The sequence below is a fragment of the Sarcophilus harrisii genome, chromosome 1, assembly GCF_902635505.1.
Source record: "Sarcophilus harrisii chromosome 1, mSarHar1.11, whole genome shotgun sequence".
Classification (NCBI taxonomy): domain Eukaryota; kingdom Metazoa; phylum Chordata; class Mammalia; order Dasyuromorphia; family Dasyuridae; genus Sarcophilus; species Sarcophilus harrisii.
The window spans coordinates 115,692,055-115,709,843 of NC_045426.1; the positions used below are offsets into that span (position 1 = coordinate 115,692,055).

General features: G+C 35.3%; 1 protein-coding gene across 12 annotated transcripts in view; it reads right to left on the reverse strand.

Annotated features, from left to right (window-relative positions):
- The window catches only part of KDM4C (lysine demethylase 4C), a 437,501-nt gene that overhangs the window by 62,228 nt on the left and 357,484 nt on the right, over nt 1-17,789 (reverse strand). For all 12 annotated transcript variants that reach the window (XM_012543361.3, XM_012543360.3, XM_012543362.3 and 9 more), the window contains one exon: nt 14,999-15,184. In XM_012543361.3, coding sequence (XP_012398815.1) covers nt 14,999-15,184 — 186 coding nt within the window. The remainder of the gene's footprint in view (nt 1-14,998; nt 15,185-17,789) is intronic.

Sequence of the window (17,789 nt, forward strand, 5' to 3'; positions counted from 1 at the left end):
CTATAACTTTTTCTTGTTTTCATGGAAATCTATGTCTGTGGATAATTTTGAAGCCATTAATGAGTGAAAAGCAAATGAAACTTTAGTGGTATAAAAAATACAGTGGCCTCCTGGACCTTTTTAATGAAGTCCTGGGAAAGCTTTAAAACAAAGGCAAGACCCTGACAAGGAAGCTGAGTCACTCTGTCACAGTGTAAGACCAGGAGTCAGGGCTCTAAACCCCCTTTTCCATCAGAGAGTTTGAATACTGACTAGCCTCCATTTCCCCAGGAGTGCCCTCTTATCGGCATGAATCAACACTAGTCTCCAGGTCCAGACTTGTAGCATCTTTCCCCCATGTCTTGCTAGACCCAGATAAGCACCCAAACAAAATGACGGACTTGACTGGTTTGGTAGAGAGCTCTCCATCAGAAATGACTGACCTACTTATAGTGTTTTCTCTGACTGAACTTTGTTTTACCATTTTCTTGTGAGTTCCATGTTTCACTGCATGGGACTTCGGTCTTCAGTATATACAAGAACAAGTGGCCTAAAAGATTCATTGCTTTTAAGTCTGAAAACTTCTTTCAACCATACCTGTTTTCAGACTCTTAGATCTATTGCAGAAGGGCTCAGCAAATGCAGCCTCCTGAAGGACTAGGAAAGCTTCTTGGCCCTACAGGCATATCAGAGTAGGGAAGTTATATAGAGGTGTCAAGGGTCGGGGAGATTAGTGATATGGTTAGTATGTGGATACATGTACAAACAGCCTAGGCTGTTCCGTAGGTGTAGTAGTGCTACTAAAAGGGGAAGGGATCCAATTAGTGTATAGAAGAGGAAGTATAGGCCTGCATTGAGTTGCTTTCTTTAATGGGAAAAAACAAAAAACAATCTTTCTTTTGTTTTAAAACCTAGAAGTTTAAAAAGTGGGGACCTTTTATCAAAGCCTAAAGTAGGCTTTGGAACTGCTGGCAAATGGTACTGTAAGTGTGTTGCCTTCAGCCCTTCCCGTCATCCCCTTCCAATTTGCTGGAAGGAGAAAAAGAACAAACAGCCACAAAGAAACTGCCCTTGTCTTCACAATCACACATGAGCACCAGGGCTCTTCACCAGGAGACTCTTTCAGTTAGGGACTTCCACACCCTCCTCCCAGAGCTCCCCTTGACCCAAGGCTCAGAAGCTCCAGTCACTTCCACCTCTACAACTTCTATTCTGCTTGGTTTCAACTTCACCAGACTATCTTTTTCTTGTTTCCCCAGAGTCTGGGACATAGTAGGCACTTAATAAATGTATACTGTATTATAGATGAGGTCACAGTTTTAAGTTTCTCTTTCTTACTAATATTGTTCTTGAAACTTTTTTTTACTATAATTGAAGACTTTTCATTTTCAAGTTTGGACATTTCTTTCCTTCCCCCTCTTGTCCTTTCTGTGGAATTAAGTCATTTTGGGGATTACACAGAACATAATACCACAATCCCTAGTTCCTTTAATAGACAAAAAATTCACATAAGTCAATAAAATCATAGGCTACTGAACCAGAATATACATCATAAACAAAAATAAAATGTAGCAATGTTTTTCTGGAAGAAATGAATCTTTAAAAGGATAGATATCTAAAATAATCCTATTGAATAGAAGGTTACTGATGAAATCTTTCCCTTATCCTTTTAGGTAAAGCAGTGGGTAAATTTGGTTTTATAAGTTTGGAATATAAAGCATGTGGCTGTGCTCTGCTTTTTATGCTACAGAAAAAAACATACAATTTTACCTCTGATAGAACTATATATTATATTTGAGTAGGAGCTTAGTGTGGAGTATAGAAAGTAGTAAAACATATCTTTTCCTTCTTTTTATCTCCTACAAAGTCTAGCAAACTTTAGGCACATGGTAGGCAGTGTGATATATTAGAAAGAGTACTGGTTTGGGAGTCAGAGGAAATGGATTTATTAAATTATGTTGATAATCTGGGGGAGAAGTTTACTAAATCTTCTCTGGCCTAAATTTCCTGGTCTATAAAATTAAATAGTTAGACCAAATTAGTTAAGTAGTTAGACCAAATGTCTTCTAAGCTCCTGGTACTAAAGTTTCTAACACATAAAAATATGACACAATTACTTAAGAAATATTGTCTGACTTGACCAATAGTTACTTAAACACTATGACTCTGAGCAAGTCACTTAACCTTCTTTGCCTCATTTTTCTCATCTGTAAAATAAACTGGAGAAGGAAATGACAAACCATTTCAGTACCTTTGCCAAATTGGAAAATCACAAGATCTAGCAAAGGAAATAATAAAAAAGTAACAATAAGAAAATGTCTTTTATAAAATATCTCCTTTAAAATTTGCTATCCAAGACATATAAAAAATTAATGAAAATACATAAAGCCAAAACTTATTCTCCAATAAATGGTCAAAAGGTAAAAATAAACAATTTCCCAAAAATTACAGACTTAACAAACTATATATATATATGAAAGATTGTTCCAAATCTCATGCTTTTTCTTCTAAACTACACTGCTTATTGTATGAGGTTTCATTTTTCATCAGTTATTCTAGTAAGACATAAAGAAGAATTAAGCAAGATAAGAAAGTACAGGATGGTTGCCAACGAATCTGCTGGAAGGAGTGCAAACATCACCAAGAATACAGATTCATCAAAATGTAATATCTAAATGGTTCAATTAAAATTGCCTCCTCCTTAGGTGGTTATCCTTCCTGCTATCTTTACCATATTTGTGGTATTGACCACTTTCTTCCTCCTGGACATTATCAACTTCCAAATATGTAGCTAATGATTAATTAAAAACAGAGGATTGCATGTGGGAAAGAATTTAGAAATCAGCTAACCTAACAGTCTCATTTTTCTATTCAGGAAATTGAGGCCCAAGATGTGAAATTAATTCACAGAGAATAAATAACAGGCCTGGGATTCAAACCCAGGTAACTGGCATTCTTGATGTTTCCTAAAATCGATATTCCATCTTTCACTTTGGGATGCCTTTGCACAGGCTGTCTCTCCCCTGCACCTAATATCCACCTCTGAAATCCCAATCATGTGCCATCTCCTATGGGAAATTGGCACTGACTGCCAAAACTGTCTATACTTCCTCCCTCCAAGAGGCTTCTCTAAAGAAAAGGCCCCACCCCCAAATTCCTTGAGGGTAAAGATTATCTTTAAATAGTTTTTATGTCAACATCTATTACAGGGTCTGGGAATAGCACATGATACTTAATGCATTTCCTGGATTGGATTAAATTATATGCAATTCTTCAAGTATCTATTACAGAAAGTACCCAGATCAAGGAGTACTTAGTAGTGGCAAAATAAAGATTATAAAAATGATAGTTTTCAAAACTATCAAAATATATCAAAATATCAAAAATCATTCAGAGAAATGATAAAGTAGGAAAAGTCAACTATTTCATATCAAAAGATACCTGAAATGCAAAAACTAGCAATGCGTTTTTCTTATGAGGATGAAACCTATTTCTAAAATATAATGCCAGAAGTGGTTTAAAACACAAGCCTAGAGAAAGGAAAAAGGTTTGATTCTTATAGCACCTCAGTAAGCATGGTTAAGTAGTCATATGTATAATCCTGTTTAATTGTTCCTTACCTTGGATACAGACATAACCTTCATGAGTTAAGCTGACTTTCTGTGGTTTAAATGTCACACTTATTGATGGGTATAAATAACCTTGGGAGTTAATTGGTTAAGGAAAATAACAAGGACTACCTTTTGTGGTACTTGGTGAACATTCTATTTGTAATACAGCCTAGAAGTGGTGCCAGGCTGCAGAGCTTTTATTTAAGTTAAATCATGGCCCAGTTGGATAAGCCCCACAACGGCGGAAGGAAGTTAAAGAAGAAAGACATAACAAAGAGGGGCCAGCAGAGACCAGAACGGCAGTGAGAATCTGTGTTCTGATGACTGAGCAAACCCAGGAATGAAGGACTTAAGTGACTATCTCAAGGTTATTTAGTGAATTAGAAGGTCCTTTCTATAAAGTATCCTTTCTAAAGTATATATTGATGCTTTAACATTTTTTGGATGACTAAGGAGTAGAATTATGAAAATCCATTTCTGTTTTATGTTATACATAATCCAGTGATGCTCTCAGTGGTTCCTGAGGTGGGTTGTACTGTGTAGAATAGTCTCAGACAGCTGGAGTTGCATTGTCCCCCACCTGTATTTTTATAATGACTATTTTCTTTCTTTTTCAGGGTGGAGCTGGAGGTTATGAGTAGTGAATGTTTTTCCCAAAAGGCTATTAGTTACCACTTTTGTCCAGCCCTACTGTCTTTCCCGAGCTATGTACTCTCACATCAACAACAATCTTTTCAACTTTTCCCATTGTAGTCATCTTAAATTTAAGATGTTCAAAACAGAATTAGTGGCACTCCTACAAGCAGTACTCAGGCCTCCTGGAGACCAATACAGTTCTTTCTACTATTTATCATGTTCTGTCTTTCATTGCTTAACTATGAGTTGATATCATCCTTACTAGTAATATGTTGACTTGTATGTATGGTTTGATACAAGTAAAGACAAATGGTTCTTGGTTATGCTTTCCAAGTATTAAAACACCATGTTAATATTTATTCTACCTCATGAAAAAAACAATGAAAATCATTTTATAATTGTTTTCTCACCCCTTTACAAAATATATGCTAATAAAGAACAATGAAAAATGACTGTTTTGCACTGATTATTAACATAAGTATTATTTCTCTTAATTGTATTTAATTGTCAAAAATCTAATGTAAATTTAATTCATAAATCTACTTTCCATGAACACAGTTCTCCTTTTTAGGTTTTTTTATTGGGTTTTTTTGGGGGGGATGAGGAAGGGTTTGTGGGTTATACTGGAGGTTCCACTGTTAAAAAAAAAAAAAAAAAAAGATCTTACCTAAGTAAGTGCAGTATATACATATAGGAAAGCAGATGAATAGCATGAGAGTTTGTAACTAATCAACAAAGAATCTTTGTGGTGTGATTTCCAAAGACTTGCGCAATCAAATATTGCTTTAGTTTTTTGAAGTCCTTAACTAAAGTTTTCACACTGACATGCCAACTTAAAAAGAAGGTAAGAGACTGGACTGTTCCATGTCATGTGGAAAAATGTTTTGTCTCATCTTACACCTGTGTGTGAAATAGTTACTGTTTAGAGAATGTTGCCAATAATATTCAATTCTTAGTCCATCTTCTCTCTTCTGTTGTATGAGCCCTAGAGTAAAGCTATTTATACCTTACCATTTAGTGATGAAGATGCTTTGTATAAATCAACCTGGCATGTAATAATAATATAAGAATTCACATTATTAATTATAACTATAATAGGTAGAATTACATCTATAATTGTTTATTTATTAATGATTTAATTGATTATTAATTTTAATATTTATACTAATATAATCAAATTACTAACATAATTAAATAATCAATGAATCAGCTAACAATAATGAATAATTAAATAAATAATGCTAGTGTGATTAACATAAAAAAGTTTATGAAGCACTTTCCTTATAACAACCCTGTGAAGTAAGTATTACAAGTACTACTGTAAATTCCATTTTACAGAAGAGAGGTTAAGAATAGTTTAATCCTTTCAAGGCAACTTCTTCTTTTGTTATTTTTAAAACAATTTTTTTATAAATATATAGGACTACAGTCCAAGAGCCAGAGGGAACCTTACAGAGTTTGATTTCCTCACTTTACACACAGAGAGCCAAAAAGGTTAAATACCTTACCTGAGGTCACAATAAGATGAAGGAACAAAATTAAGATTTGTATCCATGTCCTCTGATTCCAAATCTGACATTTTTTCTCACTGTAATAAGCTCCCTACCCAAAATCTTTTCCAACTGTATGCTTTCTTAATTCTCTGACCTCTTAATAGACAGAGTACATTGGTAATTTAACATTTTCTTGATGACTCAGGGGTAATATGATGAACATCCATTATTGTTTTATGTTGGACATTATCAGTGTTGCGCTCAGGAATTCCTGAGGTGAATTTTATTGTGTTAGATAGTTTCAGACAGCTGGACTTCTTCTTGTCCTTGCCCAGGATTTTACAGTGAGTATTTTATTTTTCCTTCTTTTGGGTGAGGGTGGGGATTTAAATTTGATGGGGGAGGGTGGCTTTTCCCTGACAGTTAGGCTTAATTGGTGCTACTTTTATCCAATCCAGCTCTCTTTCTCTTAGCTACATATCTTCATATCAACAACTGAGTACTGGACTTTTCTTACTGTAAGCATCTCAAATTTAACATGTTCAAAATAACTCATTTTCCTCTCTAAACCATTATCTTCTTGCCACTTCATAATTTCTCTACTTATATGAGACATTGCCATCCATTCAATTATTCAACTTTGTAATTTCAGAGTCATCTTTGATCTCCCTTGCTCTCTCCCCAATTCCATCTCCAACCAATTGCTAAGTCACTATTAGGGATTCCAGGTCTTCAACATCTCTCAAACTTTTTTGTTTTATTCACACCACAAGCACCTTAAGTCAAGACTTCATCACTTCCCACTTAGGTTCTGAAACAGGTTTCTAATTGCTCTCTCTGCAATATTCCCTCTCCTCTCGTGTCCATCCTCCACACCATTTTCAAAGAAATATTCCTGAAGTACAGTTTTGATATGTCACTCTTATGCTCCAAAAGTTCCAATGGCTCCCTATTGCTTCTAAGATAAAGTACTTGTTTGTTATTCAAACTTGTCTGGTTATTCAGACCAAGGTTAGTCTGGTTGTAGCTTACCTTTCCAACTTAATTGGACATTATTCTTCTAATTAAGCTCTGATCCACCCAAACCAGTTTACTTCGTATTCCTCATAAACAATCCTGTCTCTTGAGTAGCCATGCCTTTAAGGCTATCCCTCTGCATCTCAAATGTACTCCCTCCCTCCTTAATATTTAAAATATCTCTTAATATTTCTAAGTATAAAGCCCTTAGCTCCAGGGCTTCACTTTCTACAAGAGACCTTTCTTGACCCCCCAGCTGCAGTCACTACTGCTTATGTCTCCTGTAAGAACTCACTCATCATTTTTTTTTTTTTTTTTTTGGTATTCCTAGCATGTTGTATAAGTGTATCACACATTGCAGGCACTACACAAATGACTGTTGATTAAGTATTGCTGCTGGTGAGAACTTTCTTTAAAACTCTAATAAGTTTCAGTCCCCGTCTTCAGTCTTCCTATCTCCAACACCTAATGTAGAATTTCAAGATTCCTTGTGGCTTAGAAAAGCTAGCTTAAAGCTGAGTTTAAAAAAAGAGTAAATAGTTTCCAAATAAGGAGTGAAGAAGTTCTCTGATGAGTAAAGGTCATGAGGTTTAATATAAGGACTTGGTGACATCTATTCTGGCTACTCAGAACTTGGTAATAGCTTTTTAAAAAATATAGTCTTAGGAATTCAAACTGAAAGGAATTTTAAAGATTGTCTAATCTAACAGTCTCATTTTACAGGTGAGTAAACTGTGGCTGCAACTAATTTTCTATGCATAATTTTATCCAATCCTGGAAATAATATTTTGAGTATATAAGAGGTAAGCCAGAAGTACAGTTAAGGCAATTGGGGCTCAGAGACATTACGTGGCAGAGCTAGGGCTTAAATTCATATCTTACTTGGAAGTCAGGAATTTTTTTTTTATTACATTTCATTGCCTCTCGGGTAAAATAAAAGAGCTAGTCTGAAATTTAGAGATAGGCAGGTTAAATTTTGCTGCTCGGTATACCGGGGTAGTTAAATTAGAGAAAGTAGGATAAAACAAATATAGAAAGAAAAGGATCTAACTACAGCAGAAGAGGAAAATGTTCTGAACATCAATGAACCAAGAAAAGCCCCTCTTGAGTAGAGAAAGCATTGGGGAAGGTGAATGCAGAGAAATCAACCCACTATCTTTCATCCATTCTATTGGGATTCATTCATGGGACTGCAATGCTACTGGGAAAGAGAACAAGAGAAATACTGAACTAAGGTTAAAACTCTCCAAAATGGGCATTTTTTAAAAGAAGGATAAAACCATTTATAAGGCAGGAGGAAAAGCTTTTTTTCTCCCTGATATATACAATTCAGATAGAGCTTTATAAAGGATATGACCTTCACCCAAAACAAATTCCCCAAATGATATATTGTCTTGCAGTAATAGATTCAGAGAGAATATGTGCTTCATGTGTTTGTTTCTTAGAAGTTATAGGCACTTTGAAAAGCAACAACAGAAAGATGGCAGAAGAATTTTTGTGGCTTCTAAAATATGTTTACACCATGATTTGGACCTTCAATAGAGATTCTTTCTTAATGTCCTTTTAGGAAGCCAAGTCAGACCAACTTTGGTATAAAATATCACCTCTCCCCCAGTGGCCATAGGTAACAGATTACAGTATAAAATGTACTTTGGGCAATTCATGGATTACCTACTTTCAGAACACAAGATTTTGAAGGCTTAAATTTCCAGACTATCTTGATTGTTATACAATTGGCTTCTTTAAAAAAAAAAAAAAAATCCCATTTTGTCACTTGCAAATGTTCAACATCTCACATAAAAGTGGATTATGTGTATGTGTGAATAGAACTCCATATAACAGAGTGGATCTTGGCTAGAAATGATAAAGTTGCAACATATCTATCATGAAATATTTATTAAATGTCCACCACTATGTGTTAGGCATTGTTCTAGGTGTTGAGGCTATGACTCAATAAATGAAACAATCCCTATTTGCAAAATTACATTTTGAAGGGAAAAACAAATACATGCATAAATATATACAAATAAATATAAATAACATATATAAATGAGTTAAAACAAGGTAATTATGAGAGAACACAAGCAATTGAGGAGGACAGGGAAGGCTTCATGTGAAAGATGGTACTTCAGAAGCATCTTAAAGAAAGAAAGGAGTTAGTTGGCGAAGAGAAGGTAAGTTGCAGGAGCAGGACAGCATTCCAACCACTGAGATCAGTCAGTACAAGCTGGGAGATGGATTGTTGTGAATGAAGAATAAAGAGAAAGCCAATTTGGTTGGATAATAGTAGAGGGAGAATTGCAAACAGTGGGATTACAAATACATGTTGAGTCTAAGTTACAAAGACCTTTGAAAACTAAATAAATGAGTTTATATTTGATACTCAAAGAAATAGGGAACCACTGGACTTGAATGATTGGGGAAGTAACATGGCTTAAGGAAAAACCAATTTGACATCAATTGGGCTAGATTACAGAGATGCTTGAAGAAGGGATACCAATATTATTTTCTAATAATCCAGGTGAGAAATAATTAGGACCTGAACTAACAATGAGGAGAAAGAAGGAATCAGATCTGAAAAAAAATAGTGGAGATAGAAATGGCAGAATTTGGCAGCTGATTGGATAGGTGAAGTGAAGGAGAATGAAGAACCAGGTATAATTCTGAGATTATAAACCTGGAAGATTAGAAAGATTGTAGTATCTTTGACAGAAAGAAGAATGTTTGAAAGAAGAGAGAAGAGAGACTTGAGAATGGGATAATAATAGTAATAATAAGTGTTATTTTAGCTTTGTTGAGTTTGAGATATCTATGGAGAGATCCAGTTTTAAACTTTAAACCAGTAAATGGTGATGACATATTGAAATCCAGTAAGAAACTGTGGCTTGATATATACATCAGGAAGCCATACAGTCATAGAGATGATAGAGCATAAAGATGATAATTAAATTCATGTGATTTAAGGAATTCAGTAGCAAAAAGTTTAGACAGGAATATAAAGAATAAAGAACAGAACTTTGGAAAACAATTAGGAGGTGAAGGCAAACGGAAGAGAGGTTATTAAGGAGGAGGAAATGGTCAACAGGATCAAACAGAGCAGATAGGCTGAAAAGGATAAAGACTGGGAAAAGATCATCAGATTTGGCAATTAGGAGATAAATTTGAAGAGAACAGTTTCAGTTGAGAGAAGAGGCTGGAAATCAGAATAAGATATGAGGGAGCAGGGAGGAAATAGAGGCAATTTAAATAAGCAGCTTTTTTCTAGGAGTTTGAAGACAGGAACCTAATTACAATCAAGCTGTCCATAGGCCCCTCTTTCTTTGGTATCTCAGAATTCTTCAGAGTTCTGTCAGCCTACAGTTGGGATAATTGGGGCTGATCAGACCTGTCACCCTACAGATATGTAGATAATACCACTCTGATGGTAGAAAATGAAGAATTAAAAAGGTTTTTGATGAGGTTGAAAGAGCAGAGACCAGAGGGTAGCTTGAAACAACATTGAAAAAATTAGGATGATGGCAATTGGTCCCATTGCTTCCTGGCAAATAAGAGGAGAAGAAATGAAAGCAGTAACAGATTTCATATTCTTGGGCTCTAAGACCACTGCAGATGGTAACTGTAGCCATGAAATTAGAAGATGCTTCCTGGAAGGAAAGATATATCAAATCCGGACAGTATACTAAAAAATAGAGATATCACCTGACCAACTAAAGTCCATAAAGTCAAAGCTATGTTTTTCTACATAATGCACAGCTGTGAGAGCTGTACACTTTAGCTGTAAACTTCCTATTCATTAATTAATCATTCTTGCTAACTAGGTGCCAAGTTCCATTGATTATGCACTCATACTGTCAGCTGGTCACTTTCTGCCCACCTTCCACTCACACATATCTCACACCTGTATTTATAGCTCTAATAGACATTGAAAAACACTGTGAAAAGTCTGAATATTGTTCTAGTTTCTTTCCCCTAATGAAGTTCAAAGAAGCAATTTATAAATATCACATAAGATTTCCCCCCAATATTCAAAAAGCTACCATATGATTTTTTTTCATCCTTTATAAAATACAGTAAGTCTGAGGTGGAATTGAAGGGGCAGGGAGAAATTATTTTTTTTTAAAATGACATCAAAATCAAACATTTTCTTTTTCAAAATCATTAGTTATTAAACTACCAAGTAGCCCCCAATGACTCAATCATATAAGCCAAAGTTCAGAAGCAAAAAGAGGAAGTTTAGCTGCTTGGTTCATTTTACTGGTGAATTCAATCCTATCAACAGTCACAGAACATTTGAATATTAAAATGAGACTCTATGATCCTACATAAATTTTTATCTAAAAACCTTAAAAATAATTCAGTTTTCTGGATTAAAGAACCAAGGTTGTGGTATATTCTAGATAATGTAAAATTCTTGAAAGTTGCTCTAATATATTGTTTGTAGAATATAAAATGTGCTGAAAAAGCTGTATTTAGTATATATAGCACATAAATATATTTATTTTAGATATTATATATAATATATGTAATATATAATTATATTACATATATTTAGCATTTAGTATATATGTTATAGTATTTAGAGACTTCAAGTTTCAGAAAGTGTTCAAGAAGCTAAAAAAACTAACCAATCACATAATATGAAGGATTCAAAAATGAAAAAAAAAAAAAAATACTTTTTTCACCATCTTCAAATATCAATGGGAATCATTGACCTTCCCACCTCACCCCAAAAAAAAGGGAAGGGAAAGAACTTATTGCATGTGAGTCCCATCTTCAGGCCCTCAGTGACTTCACACTATCTAGACTTTCCAGGATATTCTTTAGCCAGCATTTTATGACTTAGCCTTTCCTATTTCTTCCCACCATTTATCAACCTTCAAAAATTACCCTTCTCTTGGCTTATTCCCCCAAAGTGAAACTCCTAGAGAATGGATTCCATTGAATTAAGATGTGGAGGAATGAAGAAAAGAGATTTCTGAGTAAGAAAGGAAAACACTTTTTCTGTCCTTTAAATTACAGCAGGTAGGCAACCACTAATTTTTGATTAGAACCCATTTTGTCTTGAAAAGCGACTCTGCTGACATTATTTCTGATGGGGACAGGTTATGAGAAACCTATTTTTCATTCCCTATCATCCAAGCCCCTCTAGTTCCCTTCTTTCTCCTCTCTTCATCCATAAAGCTTTAGCAGCATGTAGCCTGACCTGTTCCTTTAAGGGGTGGGGGAGTCATTTCACGCTAAAGTCTAATATTAAAAGAATAGTGATTACTACTTTTGCCAACTACCTGATCTCTTGCTGCATTTCAAATCTGTCCATCTGTGGGATCTTAGGCAAGTGACTTAACCACTCTGGGCTCTGATTTACCAAAATATGTAAACTGAGTTACTTGAACTAAATCAAGTCAATACCTTTCAGGTCTAATTCTAGAATCATCTGGTTTATTTTCCAGAATCACAAAGCAGTATTATTAGAAAGCATTCCTGTTCTACTCATTTTCTAGGACTAAGAATTTTTTTTAGTCTCTCTTTTCATAAGAATATAGGACAATCAATCAAAAACAAAATTGAACTTTTTCATTCTTTTTGAAGGTTCTTTTGTAACCTATAGTTTGAGAGGCTTACAGGGAATCCAAGAAGGAATAGCAACAGGCAGAATTTAATATAGGGCTAGAGTTCAATAGAACTATTCAGGCTGATTTAGATATTATCTATAAGAAATAGCATTTAAATTCTTGGGAACAGATGAGATCACCATGAGAAAGAGTATAATTGAGAAAGGAAGCTGACCCAGGTTTGTTCTGTTCTAAGAGTTTAGCAGAAGAAGGTAAAACTTGTGAGTCAGGTATGATAAGAACAAAGAGGAAATACTATCATAGAAGCCAATGAAGGAGAGAAAATATATAAGAGATGTTGTCAAACAGTATCAAAACCTGTAAATAAGTCAAAGAGTACAGAGATAGAAAAATAAACCAAACCGATTAGTTAAAATAATAGTAGAAACCAAAACTGCAAAGGATTGAGAAGTACTTGGGTTATGAGAAAGTGAATATAATGACATGATTATAATTTATTCTAAGTAAGGCAAGGAATGAATATAATTCTAAGAATTTGGTAGTAATAGATAAGACAGTAGATTAAAAGAGATAAGAGGGTCAAGTATGATTTTTTAAGTATTGTTTAAGACCAGAGCATATTTATAGGCAAATAGAAAGATGTTGTTAGAAAGAGAAAGAAAGGAAAGGGTGGGGAGAGAGAATGCAGTGAGGCAGTGAATATAACTGATAGAATAAGATTTTGCATGAGATAGGGAGGCAATGGGATCAAAGGCACAAGCACAGGGATTGGTTTTGTAAGGAAAAGGATTATTTCTACTTCAGACACTTTTCACCAAATATAAGAATGAAGGAGAAGATATTAAGAGATGAGGTAGAGGCGTTCTGAAGTATGAAGTAGTAGAAATCGGGGAACTCAGCGTGGATATCCAATGAAATAAAAGACTATATTTGTTGAGAGAGGGAAAGTGCTGGAGGCTTAAGTTGAGAAAAGGTTTGAAATAGCTACTGTTATCAATGGAATAAACAATTAAGGAAGAAGTAAGGAACTGCTGTGTAGCTATAAAAGTCCAGTTTAAGTCAAAGATAATCAATCTGTAGTGGATCCAATTAACACAATTGTGTAATCCCCTCAGGAGTAAAGATAGCAACAGAGAAGAGAATGGGGGGAAATCACCCATAATTAGGGACTGGTAAAGTACAGAGAAGAGAAAGAGTATAGTTGACCTGAGTCAGCACTGTGAAAAGAGAAAGGTCAAAGCAAGGGTCAAGAATTAGAACTGAAAGGGATGGAGGTTGTGGACAGTGTCTGTAGATGAAGAATAGATTTAGACAGAATGTGACAGAGGGAGAGATGAAAGGAAACGAGATACTGATTAAAAAGAAAAAATGTCAGAATTCAGACGCATGGAAGTTATCTGGTTATAAGTGATAGTGAAAGCCAAGATAAAATCCTTCCTTTGGGGAAATAAATGGAGTGAAGATGATGGACATGGGAATTAATTTATTAAGTGTGAAATCAGGATTTTTAAAGGTAAATGAGTTTGTAAACTTGAGCCTCAGATATTAGAGCAGGAATAAGGGTACATAAAGAGACTATGAGCCAAGTATGGGATATCAATCCAAAAGAGACTGTATACATTCCTATACCCTATAATATTTTTTCCCAATAACTCGAGCTTATAATAAAAGAGAGAAGTCATACAACTGAATGAATTGGATCCACTGAAAAATCACATTCTTCGATTTAAATTGGACCTTTAATGCTGTATAACAGTTCCTTAATTCTTCCTTGATTGGCTCTATCCTACTGATGTCTGGAACTGTTTCAACTTTTCTCAACTCAAGCTCACAATACCATCTCTCTCTTAACAAACAGCCCACTCTCTTACTTCTCTAGAAAATTGGGATTATCCCTTGTAAGTTCCCTCATCTCTACTACTTCATAACTCTTCTTCTTTTTCACTCTATCATCTTCTCCTTCAGTCAATGTCATGGAGTGAAAGACGATAGACTTAAAAAAAAAAAAATACCCAAAGTACAAAGATTAAGGATAGTAGGATGATTTCTTAAGGCATAGGACTGGAGGAAAATTTCTTTTATTCCTATTTGAAATATCTGGTCATTGAATATTTTACATAAGTAGGTCAACCAGACAAAAGACGAACTGTTTTCTATTCAGTTTTTGTCTTTGATGATTAAATCAGTCACTGGTTTAGTTGAAACACTGAGACCAGCCACAGGAACCGATGATACACCACCAAGATCTTGTAGAATGCAGATACTACAGAATTCAGGACTATAAGGGACCTCGAAGATCGCCTAATTCAAATCCCTTATTTGAAAAATGAATAAGTGAATAATAAATTCATGAATAAACTGAGGCCCAAAGTGATAAAGTGCTTTGCTCAAGGCCACATAGAATAAGCACAGCTGGGATTTGACTTGAAGCCTGCAGAATCTAAATATGGTATTTTTTATCACTAGAAATGCTACAAAACTCCTGTCTGTCCCAGGAGAGCAGAAAACAGACCCATGCTGAGTGCTGTCCTTAGGGAGAGTCTCTGGGAGTTAGCATGGCAACACTTTTAGTCCCAATATTTACTATGCTTTTACTCCAGGGATTTGATTTAATTTTGTATTCTGGATAACTATAATACAATACAATGCTAAAAACCCATAAAAGCCACAGATGGAATGAAGTACTTACCACATTCTGGTTGATCTTGTGTCGAAAGCATGTGATATTAACTACATAAGGCCAGTCATCAGGTTCCATCAAGACCCCCGTGGCATGGGCACAGGTCACATGAAAGGAAGCCGGGCAGCGTCCGTAAGAGCACTGGATGCAGGCCCCAGAAACTTTTTTAACTCTCTGTCTGCAGAAGATGCATTTCTGGAAGAGCAAAACAGAAAATAATGTAAATGAAAGCATAGGCATTCCACTGATTCCCACATACCATGGGATAAGAGCTCTTAAAAAAAAATTTGGCAAAAGGAAAAAGGTCTTATTATACCACCAACAAAATCCATTCTCTCCAGGGATCATAGTAGTGAAAACAGTGCAGCAACATGATCTGCCTATATCATTCACACACTATAAGAAGTATATTTAAATATTCTGGTGATAAAGAAGGCCAAATATATCTGATCACCCTTGCTTTGCTGTACAATATAGAAATGAACCCCAAACACATTTCTATTAATCAGCCTAGAATGCCAAGTCCATCTCTCTTTAACCAGCAGATTTTTATACCAAGAAACGTGACTGGAGGGTAGGAAAAAACACTTTATATCCTAAGGGAATGTTTCAAAAATACTGCAAGAATATACAGATGGCTGGGGATTTTTAAAAATTCATTTTCTTTACAAGAAAATTAAAAATGTTAAATGGTCTAATGTGGCAACTGAGGACTCAAGTATTTAATAATCCAAATCTGAACCCAAAGTGCCTGACATGAAAACCTGTTTCCTGAAGTGACTAAATTGAAAATCACCCCAAAGGGCATAATTTTGCCAAATATTTGTAGCTGGCTGTGCCCAAGGAAGCTAGAATGAAAATAAAAACAGCAATAATGATTATCACAATTCCAAAATTAAATTGCAGACAATTAGTCCTATGGCATGTCAGCACATTTCTTGTGAGAGCCAGAGAAAATCCAACAGTTTTATGTTATAGAAGCTTTGTAAATGAAAACTAGAGGGTAGTAATCTGTAGAACTACATTAGTATCCAATAAAACAAGAGAAATTGCTAAGTAGTATGGTGGAATGCATTTGGAAGAGAAGCACTTGAATTCCAGTCTTGGCTCTGGCACTTGCTACCTACGTGAGCTTCATATCTCTAAGCTTTCGCTTCCTCACCTAAAAGTGAGGAGGTGGAATTATAATAATTATAATCACATTTATATAGCACCTGCTGTGTACCATGCCCTGTGCTAAATACATTACAACTAGTATCTCATTTGATACTCACAATAACCCCATGAGGTAGATATTGTTAGTTTATGGTTGTAAAAGCTGATGGGGCAGTGGATAGAGCTGGCCTGTACAGGAGGACCTGAATTCAAATCTGGCTTTAGACACTTTGACACTTAGTAGCTGTGACCCTGGGCAAATCACTTAACCTCAAATTGGGAGGGAGGGAAGGAGGGGAGGGAAGTGAAGGAAGGAAGGAAGGAAGGAAGGAAGGAAGGAAGGAAGGAAGGAAGGAAGGAAAGAAGGGAAGGAGGGAAGGAAGGAAAGAAGGAAGGAAGGAAGGAAGGAAGGAAGGAAGGAAGGAAGGAAGGAAGGAAGGAAGGAAGGAAGGAAGGAAGGAAGGAAGGAAGGAAGGAAGGAAGGAAGGAAAGAAGGGAGGGAGGGAAAGACAAAAAATATAAAACTGAGGCAAACAGATGTTAAGATAACTGCCCCAGGTCAAACAGCAGATTGAAACTCTGGCCTTCCTGACTCCAGGATTAGCACTCTACCCACTGACCTACTTACCTATCTATCTAACTCATAAAGCTCTTTCTAACTATATATCTATGAACATCCAGTTATGAAACTGGGATCAACAACAAGCCAACAGACAACTTCTTTGGGGGCCTGGATCATGCGGTAAACTAATAGCTACTTTTTACTTCTGGAGGAGGTTAAAAAAAAAAAAAACTCTTGAAACCCACCACCACCTCCAAGAAAAAGTCATTTAAGTCAATGCTCTTTTTCAAGACAATAAAATTCATCACCCCAGAAGAGTTAATACATCTTTTAAAAGGGAGAAGTTTTTATTTTTGTATACTGATTTTTAAAGACAGAACTTGGACTATAATCACAAAGAACAAAAAAAAGTTTTGCACCATTGGGGTGGGAGGAAGAAGAAAAAATATATATTTATATTTAGGGCAGAAACAAAAACAAAAAATTTTATACTACATACAGAAAGATGATTTTATTCCAGATCCAGTAAGACAATTGAATAAATGCTGTAATACTGGGATAAACCAGAAAGCACAATAATACTATTGAGATTATATAGTTACAATTATCTCTCAAATATGAGTTGATGAAGTAACTACTTAAGGATAGCATAATGTGGCAGAAAAAAAAGTTGTACTTGGTTTCAGAAGTCTTGGGTTCAACTTCTATCTCTGCTATTTACTTTATTTGTGAGACTTTGAGCAAGTCTTAATTCAATCAATACAGTATTTATTTAGTATCTACTTTTACAAGATACTGGGAAATGATAAAAAAAAATTGACTATATGAAGAATCAAAGATTCAAGGGAAGACAAGTAAACTGATGCAAAGTGAGGAGAGCAGAAACAGGAAGACAAAATACTACTACCACCACAATATAGATGGAAGAACAACAACACTGAAATTACATGCTATGAAATTAAAAACTGCAAGCTCTCAAAAAAAAAAATATGGGAATATACCTCCCTCCCTCCTTTGCAGAAGTGGGGAGCAGTGTGGAACATAGCACATAGTGTCATCCTTGGCTGATATATTGATTAGTTT